This window comes from Dipodomys merriami, unplaced genomic scaffold, assembly GCF_024711535.1.
Source record: "Dipodomys merriami isolate MVZ:Mamm:240054 unplaced genomic scaffold, mDipMer1.0.p SCAF_8, whole genome shotgun sequence".
Classification (NCBI taxonomy): domain Eukaryota; kingdom Metazoa; phylum Chordata; class Mammalia; order Rodentia; family Heteromyidae; genus Dipodomys; species Dipodomys merriami.
In genome coordinates, this window is record NW_027206401.1 from 3,300,719 (window position 1) to 3,325,059 (window position 24,341).

A 24,341-nucleotide genomic window follows, 5' to 3' on the forward strand; every position below is an offset into this window, starting at 1 on the left:
TCACAGGACATAAAGAGAGCTCTAGGGGTTTCTTCCTTCTATCAGGGACCAATCTCAGCCAAGGTCACCACCCTCATGACCTAGTCAGCGCTGCAGGATTTGCACGAATTAGCTGTGTATCGTGCATGTAGCTACTCTCCAGAAGCTGCTAGCGAGAACCTATCATTAACAGTCGGTGGCTCCCACTTTTACTGGGATATTCAGTATTCTGTATTATGAAGAACCATGTGCTCTGCACAAAAGCAGTGGGCTGGGCTGAAGCGTGCTGTAAGAACCAGAGCTACAGGGAAGAAAGAAAGACACTGTGATTACCCAGAAAGCCTTCCAAAGTCAAAGGGAGAGCAAATGGGGTGGAATTGGAAGGCATTTGTAGAGATGGTGGGGAGGAGAAAGTAAAATCAGAAGAAAGAAATTAGAGGGCAAAAAAAACCATATTTGAAGCACCACAAATGGAGGAAGAAGAGACCCAGGAAAGGAGCTGTGTTTCTCTCTGTTGGGTGACAATGTCTGCGCCTTTCATCCTGTCAGGCTGAAGAAACCTCACGTGGGGCCCACCATTTCACCACATCCATCCGCCTTCCTGACATCCCTAGCTCTGCATTAACTACTAAGGGTAAATCTTGTTAAGCATTTGGCTTAGATCATCCCAAACAGCAAAGCAAATGACTTTCTGGTGTCGTTTCTTTTTTATTTGTGTGTGTCATTAACATTAAGCACATGATGTTGCAACAACAATGTAATTGATGGCTTAATGGGCTGAATTTAAATTCAAGTAATATTTCCATTAATCTAAAAGCTATCCCTTGAAAGTCTGTAAAATTAATTTATTGAAAAAAATTCTACATAACTCCACCAGGAAAATAAAAAAAAAACTCTCCTCTGAATAATAATGTCATGGATTTTGCAGCTTTTCTTTTCCCTTTCTGATCAGCTCATACTTTTGTCCTGCAGATAGAGAATCAAAAACACAACTCCATACCACAATACAGGAGGTGGGAGAATACCAGTCCCCAATTTTGGATGCAGGTAGAACACTAGAAAGACCATGGAACACCCAAGATTAATTAATTGGATTAGTTTTCCAAACAGAAAGGTGGTTTGCCTCTCTGGCCAGAGCGTAGAGCCTATGTGGGTACCAGAGGAAAGCCAAGTGTCTGGAATGGAGGAAGGACAAAGGTTCATCTGCTCATGTGAAGGTTCCCGAAGTTATCCCTCAACCCAGGGGCTGCTGCAACACGCTGCTGTGAATCCGACTCCTTAGAGCACAGCGATTCATCTTCTCACAGTTCTGGGGCCGTCAGGGCCGCCCACCCTCTGACGGTGGACAGGGAGGAGGACTCTTCCCTGCCCAGGGGCCACACCACCCCCACCTCTCCCCACCCACACATGGTCTTCCCTTTCCTGTGTCTTTCCCCTCTTCTGTCCCTTATAAGGGCACTTGTCACTCAATTTATGGCCTACCGAAATAACCCAGGATGAGCTGAGCTCAAGATCACTCACCAACTACATCTACAGACATACTTTTTCCTAATCAGGTTGCATTCATAGGTCTAGGGGTTTTAGGGAGGTCTACAGAGGTCTGTGGAGATCTAGGACACAGATGGGCCTTTTTGAAGGCCACCATTCTTCTACCCACCCAGGGAAAAAAGCATGTGTGTTTCTGTTTGAGCCATTCTATCCACATGTAACAGAAATCCCAGCTAATGCCAGCAGTGACAACAATGATGTTTATGAGCTCGTGTCCCTGGAGCTGGAGAGTCTTGGGATGAGGCAGACTCAGAGAGAAGGAATCACAGCTTTCAGACCCGAGAGCTAATCAGGTGGTTCCGAGCCTTGTTACCATTATGGTTCACTAAAGAGTTTATATCCCCACCACTGGCTAACACAAGTTCCAACTGCACCCTGGATCAGAGAATGTTCTTGAAACCCATAAAATAGGAAAGTAGATAGTAAGTAGGGAACCAATAGGTCCATTACAGTGTTGCAGAGCAATGTTCCAGAAGAGACCTTGAGACCCTGAGGTCTCTGATGGAGACGGCTACTTCACACGTTTGAACCTACTTAAGTATTCTAAGAAAATTAGCTATGGGGGTTGGGACAGAAAACTGAGGGCAAGTCACAGTGGCATCAGTTACAGAGAATAAAAATTAGAATTTAAATACATAGTAAGAACCAACTAGTAAAATACAAGGATCTATATGATAAGATATTATGTATTTACTATATGTTTTTCTCAGAGCATATAATATGGATTGGATTCTGAAGTGGAGAGAGAGAAATAGCTAACAATAACAGCATCCAGGTAATTGAAGGGATTTGAACATGGGCTATATCTTAGATAATAGTATTTGTATCTATGTTTGATTCCAGGATTTTGATAATTCTGTGGTGGCTTTAAAAGTGAATGTGATTACTCTGATGAAAAGTACCCTAATCCACTCTAAGGAGCTGTTAAAGAGGCATGGGATCTGCCGTTTACTCTCCTATGGTTTAGGAAATGTGTGTATTTTATGTGGAGAGAGAAAGAGAGGTGAAATGAGAAAGTAAATGGGGCAAAATGTGAGCAATTGGTTCCTCAAGATAAAGAGGACAAAAGTTCCTTGAACTGATTTTGCAATTTTCCTCCAAGTAGCCCAAATAAAGGGGAATGAGCGGATGATTCCACGGGGCGATAATGGAGCTGGGGGACGGCAAGGGTGAATAATGGAAACCCGCACCGTGACACACAGCAGCGGGGGACGTGGGCCGGCCTGCGTGTCTACGCTGGGCTGGCCGTTCACAGGGCACCAGCACGGCCCCACGTGAGGCTCCACTGTCCCAGGGCACGGGCCACAGGGCCCAGAGGAGGAAGGAAGCACCCACAGAGCCTCAGCTCCTCTGCCCCTGGCCCAACACACCCAAGTGAGAGACAGCGGAGAGCTCACACGCATATTTTAAAGCACACAGCTGCGTGCAACACCGAAGCAACTCCTCCATGAGCCATGAAGAAGCCTAAGCCATGAGGTCCAAGTCACACTGTTATGGCAGCAATAACTGAATGAAGACAAGCAGGAGATGAAACGAATATCTATCTTTGTGCCTACGTATTTACATCCAAAATTCTAGAGACGCGTGGGCTTGGGAGCTGCATCCAAAGGCATGTTAGAACATGTAGAAACCCTGCTACTCGCTTTGTGTGCAATCCTGGAGGCTCCAAGGAGCCCACGATCCCAGAGCTCTTGTCTGCCTGGTTCTAAGACCTGGTAGAACTCAGGCACTTGTAGGCCACCATCTACATTCTCACTCTCCTCCAGGTTCTGAGCTCAGGACCATGGAGCTGTGGGGCAGAGGCTGAGCTGAACAGCCTCAGAAGCAGCCCCTCTAAGGCCCAGAGACAAAACCTGCCAGGATCTGTCTCAGTTCACATAACCACAACCAAGCCTAAGCCCAGCCAGACATAAAAACCATCAGCTCTAAACAAACTGTCTTCCAGCTCATTCCAAACAGGCCGTGTGGTTCTTCTAACCCAGGTCATCCTTGGTTTTCTTCCTGGAGCCAAAGCCTGTGTATGTGCATCACAGCTTCATGGTAAGATTCTAAAAGGAGGAGAGTCAGACGGGGCATCTGCAGACCACACGCTGTCTGCCGCTGGGGAATAGGCCAATGACTGTGAATGAAGTGGAACAGTGTAACAACTGGCCAAATCCGGCAGCAGCCTCACCCTACAGCCACATTTTTACAGCAAGAAAACGATTAAGTAAGTTAAAACACACATGACAAGTTCAATTCGTTTCTTGTTGAGCTGATGATCTCTTGAAGGGAATCATATGCCAGAATCACTTCAACACGAAGAAAGTCACAGGACTCGAATTCTCTGCTCTCCTGATTCCAATGAGGGTATTCACACATCCTTTGAGGTGGGCTTCGCCAGCAAACTTAGAAGGGGCGGTGCATGCTGTGTGGCTGGACTGCCCTTGGGCCCCACACAGCAGCCAGTGGTGATGTTCGGTGCTAGCGGTTCAGGTCCCTGCAGCCAGGCCTGTGAGGTATGAGCTCAGTCCCTGCTTCAGTCTAGAGCCTTCTTATGGGTCTCAGCAGCATCTGTGCAGTTGGGCTGCATCTTCTGCAAATCAGAAAAGCAGCCCGGCAGAAAGACCTCGAGAAGATGGTTCTTGTCACCTGGCATGGCTTGGAGATGTCTCCCTCAAAATAAAGGGGAAGATTCCTCTCTGCCTGGAGACCACATTCAGAGTTGGAAATGAATGTTCCACGATCAACAAGAGACCTCACAAACTTAAGCACAGAATTATAATAGATGAAGAATACCCTGGTAGGTTCTGGAACATTGGGATTATCAGGGGACCATTCTGCTTATTGGTGTTAACATTCTCTTCCAAGTGTTTTAGGGCTGAGTGATCAAGTTTATCATTCAAGACTTTTACTAAAATTTTGGACCCAAGTGTGCTGAGCCAAGGTGGCATTTTTGCTGTGTGAGCCTTTGGCCACAGGCACAGGCTTCTAAGGCCGATGCTGTGGAAGCTTCTCCACTGGAAAGCGGAGGTAAGGCTGCTAGTGCATGGCTGTGTGACGAGGGACAGATTCCCAAGGTGTGGTCCAAGTCCCAGACATCAGCAGGACCGGACACTCCAAGACAGCAGGGAGAAGCCAGTCATCTGTCTTGGCAGTTTTTGTGAAGCTCACTATCATTGTTGCTCTACATACCACTGTATTAATATCGCTCTCACAACCCCATCTGCCCCACGTGACGTGTGGACAGGGCTCTGTTCCTCCCTCCTGCTGCCTCTGCTGTCCTGGGTGGTGGCTCTCCAGTTGCCCTGGTTCAACTCGGCCTTCCCTCTGAACACAGCAGGGCTCTTCAGCAGCCATTGCCAACCCAGGCACACAAGGCTTCCGTGCCCGTGGACCATTCATCACCTGCTGTTTGGATGTACAAATCTCTGAAGTCTACATTTCCAACGCAAGGAAGCCCCACCACGCACCCAGAGAAAGGCGATGAGCATGTTCTCTGTCCTTGACTCACAGGTGGATGTCAGGACTCGTAATCCTGTCCCCTCTTCTGCACTGAACTTAAAAGCTGCTGGCGATGTGTCTTCTTTTTCAGATCTTTGTGGACAGGCGTGTCTCCTCTGCCTTCCAGCGCTCCATCCCCACAGCTCTCTGGAGAGACTAAGATGCTGGATGGAAGCACCTGGCAGAGAAGGGGGGGCAGGGGTTCCCCTGTGCCCCCCCAGACCCCCTGCTGCAAGAGGGACCCTGCTAATCGCCAGTGCTAAGCAGAACAGAGAGCCAGCCGCTGCCACGGGAGCCGCGCAGAACTTTGTTCACGTGCCTTCCCTCTTGCATGGTATTCTGTTTATTAAGCTTTGCAGCACAGTGTGTGAAAGGCAGCCCAGGAAGCCTCTGTGATGTGTGGCCACGCTTGTCCAGGGCAGCCGGACCTGGCAGAGCCAGGGAGCTGCTCCAGGGTGGAGTCCACCTGCACCCAGATCCCATTCACATCCACACTTCGCCCACACTGGCGGTCCACACGCATCTCCGGCTACCTGCTCTTTCCACAACTCCAGGTGCAGAGGTCAGGTGTAGAAATGGAGGCTTCTCATGCTTTCTAGAAACTCATCTGTTGGCAAATTTCATCCCTGCTAAATGTAGAACCCATTTGCAAACCCAAAGTTAGAGCTCTCTGTTTGTTGTGTTTTTATATGTGGGAAATCAGGAAGCAAATTATACAGCTCCCCCCCCCCCCCCCCACCCAGTTGCCTTCTCTGCTGTGGCTGCGGGAACTCCTGAAGAAAGTCAGGGTTGGGGAGGAAAGATCAAGGGGGTCCATACTACCCTCTGCCGGCACCCCAGAGGCACGTGGCAGTGCATCCCCGAGGGAGGACCGCTGAGGGGCCCAGGCGCCCCTCTGGCCATCTAGAGCAGAGAGACCACAGCCACGGAGGGCAAGAGCGCGAGCCTGGGACAAGGCACAGCAGATGCAGTTCCAGTGGCGGCTGTTAGAACCCAGTGTGGAAATCGTCCTGTGGAGAATGGGTACTATTTTCACATTGATAAGACTGGTCGGGCAGCAGCAAGCATTTAATCAGGCCACCGGACAGAGAGGGTTGCTGATCATATAGTGTACCTTCCACCCAACACCTCTCCAGTGCTGATAGTAGCACAAATAAGTGCCTTTGGCCAAGTCGGACATTAAGATCAACTCTTTTATTTAATAAAGTGTGCTTTCTAAAAGTTATATGGCTCCCAGAGCCTCTGAACCAGCCAGGAGATCACCAGAGACTTACCTACCTACCTACTGTACTGCAACCATCAAGCCAGAAACGCCAATTTCTCCCCCCTGCCTTCATCAAAACTAAATCGCAGAAGTGTTTATATAAGCCAAGCAATAAAACACAAAAGGAGATGGCATCAGAGAGAAACCTATAAAGATGATTAAGCTTGTTAAAATAAAAGCCATTAATGGAGTAAATAGGGCCAGCACTAGGCCCAAACAGACTCTCTTTTTGAGGCTGAGATGGTTGCTAGAATGATAACTCCACTATTGACTGTATTTAATTACTAACATCTTTCCCCAAATGAAATGCAAACTAGTTTTCTGGATGACAGACTGTTATAAACTAATGCAGCTAAATAATTTTAATGACTGTCATGCATGAAAGTGGAAAGAGTATTTGGCTTTTATACTAAAACAATACAAATGAGACAACAATGATGGGAGAAGGATGGTGTAAATGAACACGTTAAAATGTATGATGTCATTTCAAACTGGTGCTCTCCTCTGGTGGAGAATGGGAAGGATGGGGTAGTGGGAGAACAAGGGGGGGGGACTGCTCAGGAGAAATGCACTCACCGCCTCCCTTGGGCACTGCAGCCCCTCTGTGCAGCATCTTTACAATAAAGTTTAAAAGCACTTGAAAACGTGGGCATGCATGGGAGGTGGTCGATGCCAGCCTGCCGTGGACCTCCAGCAGAGGCCCACACCACCTCTCCTTCCTCAGCACCCCCTGCTCCACTGCAGCAGGAGAGATGGGATAATCTTATTCTCAGGAAAAACAAACAAGAAATAAGGGATTCAACATGTAGCCTAAATGGAAACGAGCTTTTTTCCTTTGCTGCTGTTTTTTTTCCTTTTCTCTCTGTCTTGTCTTTGGGAGGTAAGGGGGCACAGGGGGAACAGATGCAGCAGTGGTCCTCCCTAGACACTGTGTTGAAATGAGCTGTACAACCTGTGGGTGGTGATGGGAGGGCAATCCTGGGAGAGCGCGAGGGAAGGGGTGGCGTTGTCCAAGAGGAAACGTACTCTTTACCTGACTTAACTGCAACTGCTCTGTGCATCACCTTTACAACAACAATTTAAAAAATAAAAATGGATCCTGCCTTGGGGGCAATTTGCATTTTAATAAAAGACAAGCTCTACCAAAATTAGCATAGGACTACGCAAATGTCAGGAACCAGCATCTAAGGTATCCTCAGGGGTGTGGGAATTGGGCTTGAAGGGAAGGGACCAGGAGGAGCACTTCAAGTGACCCATCCAGACACTGGCTCCCTGGCCCACCTGCTCATTCCCTGCCTGCCTGCATCTGGGGAGGAAACCCAGCCTTTCCTTTCGCAAGTTCAAAAACAAAGAGCACGAAAATATATCAGTAAAATGACCACGATACTAGCAAACAGGAGGCTTGAGACTTGCACTCAAAGAAAAAAGGAATTGATTCCCTTATTCTGTAATACCCATGCCCCACCCCAACAAAATACAAAGTTTAACAGGATATATTTTGATCTAGTCAGTTCCACGTCAACCATGCAGGCAATCTAGGCTTTTAAGTGTTATCAAATAGTCTAGCAGCAAATCAGTCCCATTCAGCCTATGTGATTCCCTCCAGACCCACAAGTCACTGTGAACCTAGGCAGACATCTATTTCTGTGTTTTACTCAATTAACGCCATCAGCTGAGCTGTCAGTGAAGGGAGCACCCGTGCCCGGATGGCAGCCAGACAGGCCAACTTGTGCATCAACCCTTTGCAGAGGCAACTCACTTGTCCAATGCCAACTGGATCTTCCCCAAAGCATTCTGCTCTAAGTTCTGCTGGGAGCCTGGGTCACCTCCCAGCAGACCGGACCCTGCAGGGGCATGCGCTAACTGCCAGCAGCACGGTGAGATGAGCCAGGACCACCATCACTGGCTCTGATGAAACAGTAGCAAAGCTGAGCAGGACGCTGCCCATGAACCTCAAAATCCAGGCGCGGCCAGGGACTCCAACCTCACCGCACGTCCCACCCGCGCACTCCCGCCTGACAAGACTCCACAGCCTCCCCAAGCCCTTACCTCGCACAGCTCCACCGAACTATGGCACCCGTGGGCTGCTGCAAGCGGTGGGGGTGAAGCTTTGCTCTGTCCCACTAAAGCCTGCCAAGGACCTCATGAGCACAAGTACAAGTACGTGACTAAAACCTGTGACAAGCAAGACCTGCAATGTCATGCTCTGTTTTGGCTTTTTAAATCAAGAGTGAGTTGAAGCTGGGTAGAGCCACAGGGGACATGACTGTCCATGAATCCTGGCTACTCAGGAGGCTGAGCAAAACCAACCCAGGCAGAAAAAGTCCGTAAGATTTCTTCTCCAAAATAACTAGCAAAAAGCAAGGCTGGAGGCAAGGCTCAGTAGGTAAAGCACCAGCCAAGGTCCTAATTTTCAAAGCGTAGGACCTCACACAAAGAGACAAGCATTAACGCAAAGGGTCAGGTGAGTGTCCTTGCCTGGCTGGCGTTAATCTGGGTCTCTGGGTCCTGCTCCAGAAAGGCAGACAGAGTCCCTGCCGGAAGAAGGCTTCAGACCCAGTGAGGACAACCACTGCGGAACCAGGCACCAAACTCTGAACACAAGAGCCCTGGGAGATGGAGATGAGCCTGGGCAGAGAGACGGCACATGACTGCAAAAGCTGCTTCAGAGCCAGCATCCAGACACAGACCCAAACCATCAGTGATGAAGAGCCACAAGGTCACAAATGGATAGAGGTCACCAAGAAGTTTGGCACCTGGTGAGCGGTCCCAGGTGGACCCAGGTAGACAGGGAGTGTCTAGTGTTCCAAGGGCAATGAGAAGCCAGTAGAGGGTTAAACATGCTCACATGACTGTCAAAGGAATCTCTCTCTAGGTGTCACATACGATAGGCTGTGTGTGAATGAGTGCCGCCCAGGGCTGGGGGAGGGGCAAGACGTGTCCAGACTAGAGGCAAACTAGCAAGCTGCCTCCCAAATCCTGGGAGGCTTCCAGTCCTGGCTGCCCCCACCCCCCAGCATGGGGCGGAGGCCTCGCTGCGTACCCACAATGCAGCACACCAAAGTGCATGCCCAGGACATCAGCCACAGGTGATTCCAATTGGATCCCCAAGACCAGGCTAGAAGTGGGAAGGCAGGTAGAACAGTGTGCAAGTTAATGTGTGTGTGTGTAGGGGGGGTGGATATGTCCTCCTTTGAGCCTCAAAGTCTTTAAAAGGTCAGTAAACAGAAGAACGCTGAGCCCCCATGACTAACAAAAAGGAAGCAGGAAAATGTGTGAGCAAATGGTTTTTCTCATCCAATGTCCCAGATCATGGGACATTTCCAGCAGACCCACCATCTCCTAATAACCCAACACTACTATTCAAAGCTATTATCTCTCCTCTACCAGGAAGAAGAGGGTCTGAGAGATGGCGTGCTGGGAAGCCACAGGGATCACAAGCTAGATGGGTATGTGTGGCATCTTACTCATGCCCTGGCACTTTGGGTAAAGTAACAAGAGCACAGCCCAGCTGACTGGGGCGCAGAGCTTTGCTTGCTCAGCACCATGGCAGCCTGGAACGAAGTACACAGGGGTCTATTCAGTGTGGACCTACCTGGGGTCCAAGTCATGTCACCAGAGCGATGCATGCAGGGATAGCACTAGCCAGGCACATGGAGTCTGAGATGGCCCACAGCATCTCAGCCATATCCTCTCCTCTGTCCACGGTGAATCTCCTCTGCTGCCATGTTCTATCTCCTTCCGTGGCAGGAACTGCTCTGAGGCTGCCTGCCCATCTCTGCACCAGTGCATCGGACAATGAACTGACATTTCCTAAGCAGCCTCTGCTCCACCCTTGATTAGAAACTATCTTTAATTAAAACACCACATCAAAAGTCTGAGCCAATTTCATCCTGGCTCTCCTAAGTGCTTTGTACAAAACATTAACTCTGGAATCTCATTATACATTTGCAACCTCTGTGACAAACACACATGATAATTCAGCTTTAATGCTTTCTTGAGCCAGCCATAATTTTAGAGGCTCATGGGTAACAGAAACTTACTGAGGGAAACGTGTGTGTTAGATATACCTACCCATCTCTTACTTTTGGGGCAGATTGGGAGTTGGGGTGGCAATGGATGAAGAAATGGTAACTGAGTGCACTCCAGACAGGTTGACAGAAGATGTTCACCTGAAAACCACAACTCTAATCCAGTGCTGTTCTAGCAAAACTAACGGGTTGAGGTGCCAGTGAGGCATGAGTAGGCAATACTCAGTTGAGCAAGTGAGGAACAAACTACTTAGCTCATCGGCTTTGATGGCTACCTCTAGTGATTTGCAACGCAGTGTAAGGACTTACTTTACTGAAGAACTTAGACTCACCTTGGAATTACAGACTAGATGAACAGGTGCTAGTGCTAGAGGCTCCGGATGCAGTGGCCAGAAGGAGGCCATTTCACTTGACAAATACTTGCAACTCCATGCGCCACGCACACAAATTTCCCCTCACACCCTCAGTAAAATTAGAAGATTCCATAACATTGATTGCCTGACCCAATTTTGGTATTTTTTGTTTTATTCCCAACTCAGTTCTGCTGTTGTAGTTAGAGGCCCCTGTCATACCTTCAATATAACCTCAGCAATTTCCACTGAAGTCTCTTGTTCATGAGTCTTTCTCTTCCTCTTTCTTTAGAATCTGGAGCTCACAGCTTTTTCACAATGCTAATTACAGGACTTTTTCTGAAAAAAATCTTAATCCTAAGAAAAAAATATATTCTTAACAGCATTTGCTTAGGTATAGAAAAGTATAGCATAAAAGAAAAAAAAACCCACGTATGTAAGATCTAACTGAAAAAAATCAGATACCAACCACTGTGTCCCTCGTTTCCCACGTCCCTCCCCTGGCCAGTCCGGTGGCTTGGTGCTTCTACATCCTGTTGCTCCTCTACCTCCCCTGGGACCCAGGCTTCAGACGAGTTGTTTACTCTCTCACCCTCCTTGATTTCTTTTTTTCTTCCTCCAAAAGCAGGTCTGTATAAAATCCTAGGGAATGTCATCATTATGACTGCACTTTCTATCTGGTTGTTCAGAGGGGCCAGATCTCTTACTAAGCTAAACTTCTTGCTTGCGGGAACATGCAGGCCACGTCGGCCACAGGGCAATCCTGCACTCGCATGTCCCCTTGGTACCAGGCTTTCAAAGACTGACCACGGCACCCTGGCCTGGCCCCTGTGGAAATAGTGAAGCAGCAGCTGTACCACAATGAGGAAGTCAAGAAAGAGAAAGAGCAAAGGAAGGTGGCACTCCGGTAGGATTGTTTATTCTACATGTTTCCTTAAATAGGGGTAAGTGGCATGGAGTGCACTTCCGGGGGTGGCGGGGGGAGGGATGGCTTCCTCAGACTGCAGCCACGTGACTGCAGAATCCAGGGCCGCCAGCGGCTTCCTGACAGGCCGTGGATATATTCTGGAGGCAGCAGGCTCACCTTTGCAGTTCTGACTGTGCAGAGAGATGATCAGGCAGCCTCAATCCTCCTTTGCTCCTGAGTTGCATTCAGAAGCTCTACAGTCAAGAGAAAGGGGCATTCGACCCCCTGATTGTGTCAGGCCATGCTGGCTGCTCCTTGCAAGCAGGGGACTATAGCCAGTGGTTCTTGGAAGCTCTCAGCACCGGGCTGGCATCTGCTGTGGGTTGCCATCATGTGGGTTACCCACCATGCGATTTAGCATGCATGGTTCCTCTCTGCTTAGGAAGAAATACTCCAATCTCAGTGTTGGGGGTTATGTTTTGGATTGTCTCTCACTTGTTCTGGCCACAAAGTGCTATTCAATATACAAAGCAGAAATACACAAATACACAAAGTTTAAAATTAACTGTGTAATTGTGCCTCCTAAGGCAAGCATACTTTACAGATATGGGAGGAGTTTAACTGCATTTTACTCGAAAACTCCAGCTTAATTTCAAAATGCATACATTACTTTAATTATGGCCAAAATATATACATCATCTTAATTAACCTATGGAAGAGGCCTGCCCTGCCACTCAAAGAGCATGCATTTCCTAGGAAAGCCTGTTTAATCCTTCCAGGACAGACCCGTATCTCCCAGCTAACTCCAATTTGCATGCATCCCTTCAACTCTGCCCCACGAAGCAGAAGGAAATAGCAAGGGCAGATATTCATTGAACAGATTCTGTTTTTGTTTTGGGTCCGGTCGTGGGCCTGAACTCTTGAGCCTGGGTGCTGCCCCTCAGCTCTTCAGCTCAAGGCTAGTGCTCTACCACTTGAGCCACAGCACCACTTCTGGCTTTTTTTTGTTTGTTTATGGGTGCTGAGGAATCAAACCCAGGGCCTCAAGCATGCAAGGCAGCGCTTTACCACTGAGCCACCTTCCCAGCCCTCATTGAACAGATTCTGTAGTGTGACCAGAGGCTTTTATCCATCCACTCAATTACTCATTTTACAGATGAGAAATCTGAGGCTGGACATTGTATGTAACTGTGCAAAACTATCAGTTAGAAAGTATCTGTAAACAGAGGTGACCTTCGTATGCTGATAGTAGTATCCTGTGAGAAAGCTACTTACAGAACATCAATTATCAATTTATAACAGTATCAATTTATAACTGGGATCTCTTACTCTCAAGAAAAATTACTTTCATTATTTTTTTCATATCTTGGTGTCGCGAGCTTGGCCATGCTGTTGGATGGATGTTGCTGGGCCCCATAAATGCCGTTTGCCCCTTGGGTTGAAACACTACTACTCAGCTGTTTGAGCCTCCAGGCAGAGCTGCAGCTAAGCATACAGCTGGTTGAGCACTGGAGTAAAACTTCAGTCTCCAAAGGTCTACGCTCAGGCATCCTTGGCCAGCCTGTGCCACATACATCATGGTAGTCATGGTTCCCTAGGTCGCTGCCCGAGATGGCAAACTTTGGCCTAAAATTCTGTTACAGCAATCACTACAAGGACACATACATGCCTTATTCTTCAGAAGCATGGAGATAAGAGTGACCTTACAGTTAATATGAAAAACATCCATACTGCCCCAAAGCATAATACTAATGTATGACAGGAGCCCAGATAAAGGAACTTGTGAATAAAGAACTCAAGATGGTATACTCACGCACTTCTTGTCCTGGATATAAAGGAGAAAACCATCACAGAGAAACATCGACAGAATTATAGATGAAGTAAGGAACCTCTCTATGGGAAGACTGAGAGTGAGGTACAGTCATACTGTTCCATTCCCCATGCTTCTGAGGACAAAATCTACCACGAGAGCATACACACTAACTCAGTATCATCTGTGCAGGGCCTCATAGAAACCCTAGGCTGACTGATGCACTTCTGCCCTATCCTCTGCAATTTGGTTATGTAAAATGGGAGAATTGGACTTGTTCAATACTCCTGGAGTCCTACATAGATACTTTTTGGATTCTTTATCAAAGTGAATCCAATGGTTGTGCAGTTAGAACTGTAAGACTTTCCATCAGAAGCCCAAATTCATCTGAAGACTTACCAGGCACATACCTGATACCAAATTCTAGTAGTTTATTTCTTCAGATAGTAAGATGAGTTTTAAGATACTGCTTTAGAGAATGAAGCATCTGGATGCCTTAGTAGTTATTTCTATGAATGACATTTTTGGGACTTATTCTGGGCTTCAGTTTGGATGTGGCATCGTTTCTATGGTAGGAACTGACGTTGAGATGGTCCCCTACATGGTTACATATATATATTTCTGGCGAGTCCAATTTCCTGATGAAGTGCCCGAATGAATTAAAGGCTTGTGTAGGAATAATTTCCTGTCTACAGAACATGAAACACTGCCAAAGGAGAACCCTAATGATCCCTACACAAGATCACATAATTCACAAATACTGTTAAGACACAAGTAAACTAAAATCTGACAAAATTAAATCCTAAATCCAAATCAGGTTACTAAGGAGGAAACATATTTCATTTAAACCAAGTGGAACTCAAGAAAAACAAATCTTTCCTAAAGGAGATTCGTGGTAACCAGGGATCAACAGCTGATCCAAGTAGCCCTGGAAATTCTTGATGATGTTAACATTACATTTCAGGTCAAAGTGAGGGGGGAAAGGCTAGCTTTATTCCACTCAGTTGTACAAGTCTTCAGTGCTCTAGCTCTCTTAGCAGTGTGTGTAGTTGTGCAGAAAGATCTCCCTGAGATTAGGTCTTGATGAAATGCACTGCTCTGAGTTATAAGGTTAACAATGATTTATGAGTAGAACTTTCATACTAGATAATACTAGTAAGATCAAAACTTAGTCTTAAGAGACAGCGACTTACGACTTATGTTTAGATAGGAAAAGTAGATTAGCTTATTCCCCAAAACTGCAAGGAATTGTAAATAGGGCAACACATGATACTGGCCATGTTACTTTATGTAAACTTACCAGGGAAGTCCATGGCATTGTACATTACACTTTTAAGCTTTCATTTAGTTCTGATGCCTTTCCACTTTGTGCAGCTGACACTGAGCACACTTCTACAAGGCAGGAAATTTTGCTTCACGGATTCCTTTCCCTTCCACCCCGCTCCTACTCCTGTGTGACTGCCCTGCGATGCACCCAAAATATAGTTTAGTCACTGGTACCTCCTGAACTGACAACTCCAGCTACAAGCAACCCCTCCGTTACCAGGGACACACACTCAAATGTTAATTTCTGTGTACTGGGGCCCCAGAGACGTAGGGAAGCCCTCCAACTCCGTGCTAGGGGGTTGGGGAGGGCAGGAGCCAGGCTTTCAAACAAAATTGGATAAGGGAGGTAAAATGATGGAATTGTGTCAACCGCACTATTGAGATGGGTGAAAGACGAGATAAACGACAGAGGAATACAGGAAAGAGATGGAAGATGCCTAGATGTTAGGGTGTGTGTACATTTGGATGGGTAGAGTCCTCACCCACCAGGCTCCCCTGGGGTGTGTAAATCCAAGAAAGTAACTAGCTGCTGGAATTTTCCTACAGAGGCTGACAAGTTTTGCATATCCTCCTAATAGTGGCATGCCACAAGACACACTTGGAAAATGTACTGTTGTTTCAGGGTTTTTTCAGCAAATCACACCTGAAGTGTTAGAGACTGGAGAAATGTGGAGCATCCACACACAACATAGATCTTCATTTTGATGAAGCCAGACCATGAGCAAGCTACCTTCATGCCTGGGTGGAATGCAATGGTTCAACACACAGAATGCAGAAGACTCCATGCGGACTTCAGCCACCTATCTCAGCCAGGGCATCATCTCTGGGCATCTTATTTTCCATCAAAATCAACAGTTCTGAGGGCTACAAAAGTTGCTTTGATTACAAAGACCTTGGATCAAGTTTCTGTTCTTAGAAGCAAATGCTGGGCTGAAATGCTGGGTTGACAAAATTATCAGTCCCTCACCCAGTGGCCTGCTAGTAGAGATGCTGCACTCACAGCCCAGATTATGTGTTAACACCTGGCTTCTAGGATGACGAATGAAAACAGGACTTCAGAAATGATGCTTGTATGGTGGCGTACTTTTTTTTTTTTTTTTTGGGTCCGGTCGTCGGGCCTGAACTCTGGGCCTGGGCGCTGTCCCTCAGCTCTTCAGATAAGGCTAGCGCTCTACCACTTGAGCCACAGCGTCACTTCTGGCTTTTTTCTTTTTGCTCATGTGGTGCTGAGGAATCAAGCCAGGGCCTCAGGCATGCAAGGCAAGCGCTCTACCACTGAGCCACTTTCCCAGCCCAGGTGGTGTACATTTTTTTTTTTTTTGGTCGGTTGTGGGACTTGAACTCTGGGCCTGGGCGCTGTCCCTCAGCTCTTCAGTTCAAGGCGAGCGCTCTACCACTTGAGCTACAGCGCCACTTCCGGTTTTCTGGTGGTTTATTGGAGATAGGAGTCTCACAGTCTCTCCTGCCCGGGCTGGCTTTGAACCATGATCCTCAGATCTCAGCCTCCTGAGTAGCTAGGATTACAGGCGTGAGCCACCAGCGCCTGGCTGGTGGTGGTGTACATTTTAAAATTTACTTTTATTCCTGCTTTTCATGTAGCTCTGTCAAATGCAGACTGAAGACAACAGAATTCTTCTCTGTATCAGGAGAGAAATGGTAAGCAAACAACTTGCCAAACATTTCCTTGAAAATCACCCAGCTCTTTTAGGCCAGAGTCCACTACGCCTACTCACTCAAATGTGGAGTTCTATATGCACAGAATATTAGATTGTGTAATTAAAGTAGTTAAAACCTGCTAAGCCTCCTGGCAATTAGCTCTTACTCTTACAACAGGCTAAAGAATTTAGGAACCATGGGTTGCCTGAATTTTCAGGAAGAAAACCATTAAAACCTGTCCTACATGTTCCCCTTTGTGAAGGTAGCTGTGTCTAGAGAAATGCTTTACACCACCATTATGGATGGAGATAAGAATATCTACAGGAGAGGAAAGAACGGAACAATGCAAGACGGAAACAGGTAAGCAAAGTTAACCCAATTGACATCAGAGTAAGAAATGTGTGAGGAGGAGGTCTTCTGCTTACGGGGCACAAACTATCCCAGTTTTAGCTGCAGACCACTGTGAGAGACTATGAGCTTTCTAGGTATTTTGATTTTTAAAGAACAGACTTTGTGAAGTTCAATATTTAGACTTGTAATGTTGGCTAGTCATCAAAAAAGTAAAAAAACCCTGTATAGGCTAAACACGTCTTGGAGCTGGTACTGTGGCTGCTTCATCTTTCAGCTTTTAGATGCATATAAAAAAAGGAAGGCGCTGTGAGATTGGAAAGTAGGCAAAGGAACTTAGAAAGTCTGCAAATAAGGGTGGCTGGAAACTCGAGGGGCAATGAGTTTAGCATACTAAGGACATCAAGGGGAAGAGGTGTCGAGAGACTGGCAACAACCTAGTCACTGCTTATGCTTTATTCAGGTCACTGACAATACTAGTTCTTTTCCATACTGTGGTCCAGATCAAAACTTGTTCATTACTTTTCTTCTTTTTTTGGTGTGGTACTGGAGACCAAACATGCATGATAAACAAGCACTCTACAAACTGAGTTACATCTCAATCATCTTTCTTACATTTAAAGACTTTGTACCAGTCTTTCTTAAGGATTAAATAGGGATGGTAACTACCTTGGCTGCAGTCCAAATGAGGAACACTGTAGATGTCTGTTTAATGATTGCCTTCTTTTAATCACTGAAATTAAAGCAAATACTCTCTTTTAGTTAATATTAGAATTTCAGAATATCCAATTTTTTTAATAGTTAAAATACTAGAAAAAAATTAAAATGTGCACTTTATTCTATTTACACTGGGAGGGTGCAGAAAGAGCGTTTGGGGACTGGCTTGCACAGATGCAGGACAGGCATGCTTCCCACCGACTTACTGCATTGCACTCATTCAGTCAATTTCTCCATTCACATGTAATCTAGAAAAACCTATTCTCACTCTCACATACGCAATTTAAATTATGTATATGCAAATTCTCCCAAGTTTTACACACACCACTATAATATATGCCACCGAAGACACAGTATTTGGTAATCGAAACTTAGTATTAGCACTTTTTTAAAGAGAATTTTTACCTTGGGGGTTTAGATCTTCCCACAATGAGTTATGTATTATTCTGCTCTACTTACCACAACTTCTACCTACCGTGAGTTAATCACTCCTCCTTTTCCCAACCCTGATCAAGGAATGCATCAGTGCTGTAGTTCAACCAGTCTGACTTAGCACTGGATACCAGGTGTCCATATAAGTTAAATGTCTTCAAAACAAAAGCCTTTTCAACTTAAGTAATTTCTTATTGAAGAAATCAGAGATACAATTACAGGTACCACTAGTATTCCTAAAATAGTATTGTCTATAAAACGAATTAAAACTATTCTTCTCATTTAAAGTTATTAAAGGAGTTGTAACAACATAAAATTTATCCAATGTATTTAAAAAATATGAGGCCAAAATGTTTCCTAAGAGTAATTCTTAGTTGTGGATTCTCATTTGGCCACATCTCATCCTGCAAAAAGAACTTGCTGGGAATGGTGTCACACTAGCTTTTATCAAGGAATAACCAACAGACAACAAGGGAACATGATGCTGCAGCATAGTCCAGTCACTTATCCAAGTTTCTGGTTTGGCAAGGAACAACTTCGCTTACATTTAGCATATACTTCGCTGTATGAGAAAACCCGGGCCATCATACTTATCTCGTACTTAGAAAACCTTAGCTAACTATCTACTGTGTGTAGACGTGTCTTCACTTTGGACAGGGCGTTCTCAGCACCCCTCACTTGGGTCCACATGTGGAGCTGCTATTGCACTACAATGTGTATGTGAAAACCATTCTCATCCTGGGTTTCCCTTGACCTTTTCCTACAGAAAAAAAAATGTTTATCTAGGTATATCACCTAACCCATCTTTTGGCTAAAACCTCACCCATGAATCATTTTTTCAAGTAACAGAATCAAACAATAAACATACTCTAGAATTTTCCCTTGTAGCAATTTGGTAGTTTTATGTTTATTACTACTGCAACTTGTATAAACATGAGATCTGCAATGGTATTTCCCCTTTAAAATTCTCTTTTACAGTGTCTTCAACAGGAAAGATGACAATTACATGTAATATCCTAAATTGAAAATGAGACAAGACTGCATTCACAGGCTTCAAAGAATATTATAGGCATAGAAATTTAAGTGACATAGTATTATGACAACTTGTATAATAGCAACTGGACAGGCGTCTTCAAATTTTCCCAGAATACAAACTTGCTATGGTGATGGGAACTTTTACAGATAGTATCATACTCAAGATCTAATTGACAGCAGTACTCTTCCATCAAATAACTTATTTGTTGACATGATCCAAAATGACCATCTCAAGAGCAATTAAATCTGTCATCAGTATACTGTACATTTCATATACGCATCCAAATACATATGAAGGTTAAAGTCTGGTTTGGTAGAACTGACATTCTTGTGTGATAGAATTATTACATCTACTACATGTAACTCATTTCAGCCCTAAATTTTATAACTCAACAAATATATTTTACAGAAACAAACCATTATTTACAAATAAAAATTCATCCTGAGAATTTTTTATTATGCAGAACAGCTTCACAGGAAAGGCAATTACCAATCTGTGACACAAGAACGCACCAGAGTTAAAAAAGTCACAATTAGAGGTTCATTTACATAGGTTGTGACCCAGAAAAGCATAATGGTATTTAAAGAATCTCCTTTAAATTTAATTTCATACAAGAAACTAATCATGTAATTTCAAATTCCAGTGTTCTTCCCCCTTCAATTTCTTCTACTGATGTTATAGTGTTTTGGAAGGTGACGAACTAGAAAGAACCCCGGTGGTAAAGTTCCATAGTACCCCCCTTGGGCCTAGATAAGGAGGTGGGCTGCCCCATGCTGACCCATCACTCATTTCTTTCTGACTTTCAGGAGAAACAGACCCAATCTGCCTCTGGCCTTCCATATATATGAAGTTCCTCTAATAGGAGCGGTTGTCTAAACAAGTTCAATGCTTCAAGAAACAAAGTCCAGTTGAAAGAAAAATCTCAACAGATTCTTTGATTTATGTGATCATAAAATTACCTACTTAAGCAAGTTAAAATAAATGGTTCTACAATGAATCAAACTGGTTTCTCAAGATGTATGTATAATTGCAACAAATTCCTGTACACTAAGCTGTGAGCAGACAGTGATTATTTTGGAGAAGAAAAAATAAGAAAAATATGGAATTAGTAACGCAGGTGCTGAAATGGCAGGTGGCACGACTAGGAGAATGCCATTTTGTTCCCATTATCTACTGACCTATCCCCCAAGATCAAAGGCTAGAGTAACCAAAGTCATCTAACAGTAGTGTGCAGGACTGTCAGCTAACAAACAACAGAAAAACAAGTCACACTATGTTATCGGTGGTCACGTTCTCCAGGTTAGTCCAGTAACTCAAGACTTTACATTCTTTCGTCTTTGTTTATTTTCACTAAACATGTAAGGTTAATAAACAGACATAGTCCAGAGTTAGTAGGTTGGTATTATAACATTTATTAAAATAATGCTATGGGTTAATAGAAACAGCAAAGAACCAAAGAATTAAAATGCAAGCTATGTAAAATCCCAACTAAAACCCAAAGTGTCTAATGTATTCATTCATTAGCTAACTAAAAGCCCAAGAAAGACAAGACACCCAATATAATAAAGTACTGCAAAACAATTGGCAATTTTCAGTTATCAAAATTGTGGATTTTGCATTTGTATCCTTTTCTCAATCAAGAAAAAAATTCTTTTTGAATGTTATATAACATACATATAAAACAAGATAGAAAAATACATTATAAACTTGTAACAATGGCTGTAAATACATTATCTTACATGTTTCTCATAGGCAATAGGTTGGTTATGGTACATACATAGCATGAAACTACTAAGATAATAAAGAATAGACAAAAAATACATGTCAGCTGTACGGTAACATACAAGCGACACTCCCATCTACCCACACTAAAAAAATTACATAATACTGTCCGAAAAGTCTTAAAAACTACATACTTTAATAAGAAATAAATTCAATAAAGAATGATAATACTGAGAACCAAGGCATTCAGAGATTTCAAAAGTCATGCTTTTTTTTCAGTTGATCCAAAATTTTGTCAACTAAGTTTTCAAAAGTTTGTTCAGAGCCAACATTACTCATAAATGTCACACATTTATTGTTTCATACATTTACTTTCTTCCCCATAAAAGACCTTTGATAAACATCTAAAATGTCCAGGTATAACACAGTTGAGATGAGACTGAATCAAATACTGGTATTGTTTTTATACTATCACCTCAAGTGTTTGAGTGTCGCAAATTTATTTAACCAACCAAACAAAATAAAAATCAAAATGGCACAGCATATATCGTAAATAAATCAAAACAACTGTATGTGTAACAGAAAGACAAAGCAGTGGCACATTAAACCAAAGCTAGCTGAGTACGAAGCAATGTCTATTGCATAGTAAATAAACTGAAAACGGTTCCAAGTGAGACAAGATGATAGAGGTCACCTTGAAGGTGCCCACTGAGCTTCCTGCTGACCGTGACTGTGGAGCTGAGAAGGTATGAAAGAAGGCCCGAGTTGATGAGCTGGGGATCCACCATCACTTGAGATTTGCCACATCTGGTACTGAGCAGTTAATGGTTATTCACTCAAGTGTTTAGATGCAGGCTTCGCACACCAATCACTCCAACTACAAAATGGTTTGAACTTCACGAGAAACTGGAAGCTCAAACTGAAATGCAGTTCCATATTATATGCACAATAATGCTAGTTTTTCACATTCTTGTAAGGAGGGACAAAAATGTGTGCATGTAGGGGCAACTACTAAAGCCAGCAGAGAGATGGGCTACACAAGTGATCTGGTATGAGATAAAGAAGTCGGATTCAATGTGGATCACTTAAAAATACCGTTTTTCAGAATGAAAATCGCAAAGGAAAATTTCTGTGGAAAAGTTTGGTAGGTGTACTATTATCTCCAATTTGTAAGAAAAAAAGAATCCAATTTATCCCCTCTTTGCCAAAGAAAATAAAGCTCTAATTTTGTCTGTAAAATGGTGTTCAGATCTAACATAATTTTTCTCTCAGAATCCTCTGGGCTAATATTACAGACTATAATAACCAAAAGTACTCAATTATGATTTTTAAAAGAATGACACTTTAAAACTTACTATTCAAACCTAAGAAAAGTTATTAAATTTTTCACAGTATCAGATTTGGCAAATTTGCATCAAGGTAACGTGGCACAAATCATATAATTCAAACCATCAACTCATTTAACCTCCCCTCATATCTTCTTTCACATACTGGGCGACTGAGTAGCATGCATTAACTTTTATTCTGAGGGAGGAGCTGATCTTACAAGACACTTGACTAAATGACCATGAAGGAAAATAAGGCACTTTCTTTTCTTTAGACTTATTCCAATACTTAAAAAATAAAAAAAGAAAGACAAAAAGGCTCTTTTGGTCTTTTGTTTCTTGACAACCACCAGAAAAAATTATTTAATGAAATAAAGGGTTTCTTTGTTCTTTTTCTTTTTTTTATAACACTTGAAAGTATAAAATGCTACATTTCCAAAAATATATATATTTTTTTCTGCACCAGCACCCTTGTATAGTAAAAGTATCTACTTTTTGTTCATTTGTTTCAATGCACTACACTTTATCTACAATTTCATTACATGTATACAGCAAATAGGCAAGCATGGCTTTTACATCCTTAATGATTTTTTTTTCTATACAGGGAAGTTTAAAAAAAATACTTGAACAGTTTGCCCAGTAATGTGACACATAATGCATGTACCTTGTTCTCAAATATTTAAGGAGGTGTAAAATAATGGTTCAGTAATTTTAACTGAGATAGTTATCTTTTTAAAAATAGTGTTGCAGTTTTGCTGTTTGTATTACTTTTTAAAACTCCTCAATAAGTTTTTGTCTCATGGCACAATTTCTTCTAATACTTCAAATTTTGGCAGGCAATATAAAAAAAAAAGGCTGCAACTTCTGCCCTTTGAGGGCATAGTAGTGACTAAACAGCATATCAAATTTTGAATACTTTGTGAAATCACTTCACCAATGACATCCCTGACCAAAGGTTCATGCATGATGCACCACCACACAGTACATTCAGAGAGAGCTTTGACTTCGCTATGGGAAGAAAAAGATTCCTAGAGTCTCTCACAGTAACTGCCTCTGTCATTTGAGTAGTTAAGGGCCATCTGTCTCCCTTTCTTCTTACCGTTCGCTTAGGGTAGGACATTGAAAGATGATCAGTGCTGTGGGATGAACTGGGCCTTATTGCTTTACTACTATTCAGTGCAGGTTCTAGAACCACTTTCACCCAAACAAGGGAGGGAAAAAAAAAGCTGAGTTGGAGGACAATTTCTTTGTCTTTTGTTTGGTTAGATGGTAAGACGAACGGACAAGTGCCTCAGCTCGCTGCACTGACGACAGGCAAGCAAAGGCGATTACCAGTTAACTGATCAGCAGGCAGGCATGGTCAGGTCATCATTGGGTGAAGAGTTCAGAGGTCAGAAGGTCATAGGTTAGTTGCCGGTGGCGGCTGGGTGGTTAGAAACAAAAAACAAAACAAAAAAAAGAAAAGAAAAGATAGAGAAGAGATTAGTTTCAGCTAGTGACGGCTTAATGACAACATGAAAAACTAATCACAACTAATTAAAAAAAAGCATGTTTAACTCTGACAAACTGATTGACACCATCTACAGAATACAATAAAAATCATGACAATTTCATATCATGATTTGAACAAATGAAGAAGAGCCCACTCCCACAAAAAAAAATCAACTTGTTAACAGAAAAAAATAGAAATAAAATACAACTAACAACTAATAGTTAGTAGCAGTCAATGAAGGAATTGGAAAACAACAATGAATAAATAGGTTTGGTATACAGAATTTTGAACAGTCAGTGCAGTTATCAGTATCTGACTGCTATTAAGCATTAGTATTCTCTCAGATGCAAGCAATAAAGCAACTATTAATGATGGATGTGATTATTAATAATTGATGATCAACAGAAATGAATCTAAAGATACTTAAAATTTCTATGAACAATTTGGTTCAACATAAACTCTGGGCCAAACAAGGTTTCTTTTGTTCAATAAATGTTTATTGCTTTTTCAATTATTCTATTTACAAACAACATGAAGTTTCTTGGCCTCATGATACAAAGCAATACTGTAGTCTAGCAGTGTAGGCAACATCATGGGAACCAGAAAAAGGCCAGGCCTTTGGCCCTGGCCAACGCTTTCCAGTTGAAAATACTATTTTACACATATAGAACACTTATAAAATGCACTTGCATGTAAACACTGTAAAATCCTGCCATTTAAAATTCTATATCTCAAAGAGCTCTAAGTACATCAAAAAATAGAAGTAATTTCTAACTGATACCAATAAGGCATTTTAAAACTACAAACAGCTTTCTTTACTCAATTTCAAAGCTAATACTCTGCAAATACAATAAAATCTGACATTTCATATACATTCCTGCTTTATAATTTTATATTTTAAAAGAAGCCACCTGT

At 43.4% G+C, this 24,341-nt stretch overlaps 1 protein-coding gene across 3 annotated transcripts in view; it reads right to left on the minus strand.

The window, feature by feature from the left end:
• Nucleotides 1-20,279: 20,279 nt before the first annotated feature.
• The window catches only part of Qki (QKI, KH domain containing RNA binding), a 133,597-nt gene continuing 129,535 nt past the window's right edge, over nt 20,280-24,341 (minus strand). For 2 of the 3 annotated variants that reach the window (XM_070010998.1, XM_070010999.1), the window contains exon 8: nt 20,280-23,357. In XM_070010998.1, the coding sequence (XP_069867099.1) occupies nt 23,341-23,357 (17 nt within the window). In that variant the 3' untranslated portion in view covers nt 20,280-23,340. The remainder of the gene's footprint in view (nt 23,358-24,341) is intronic. The other variant, XR_011369455.1, reaches the window with a different exon arrangement.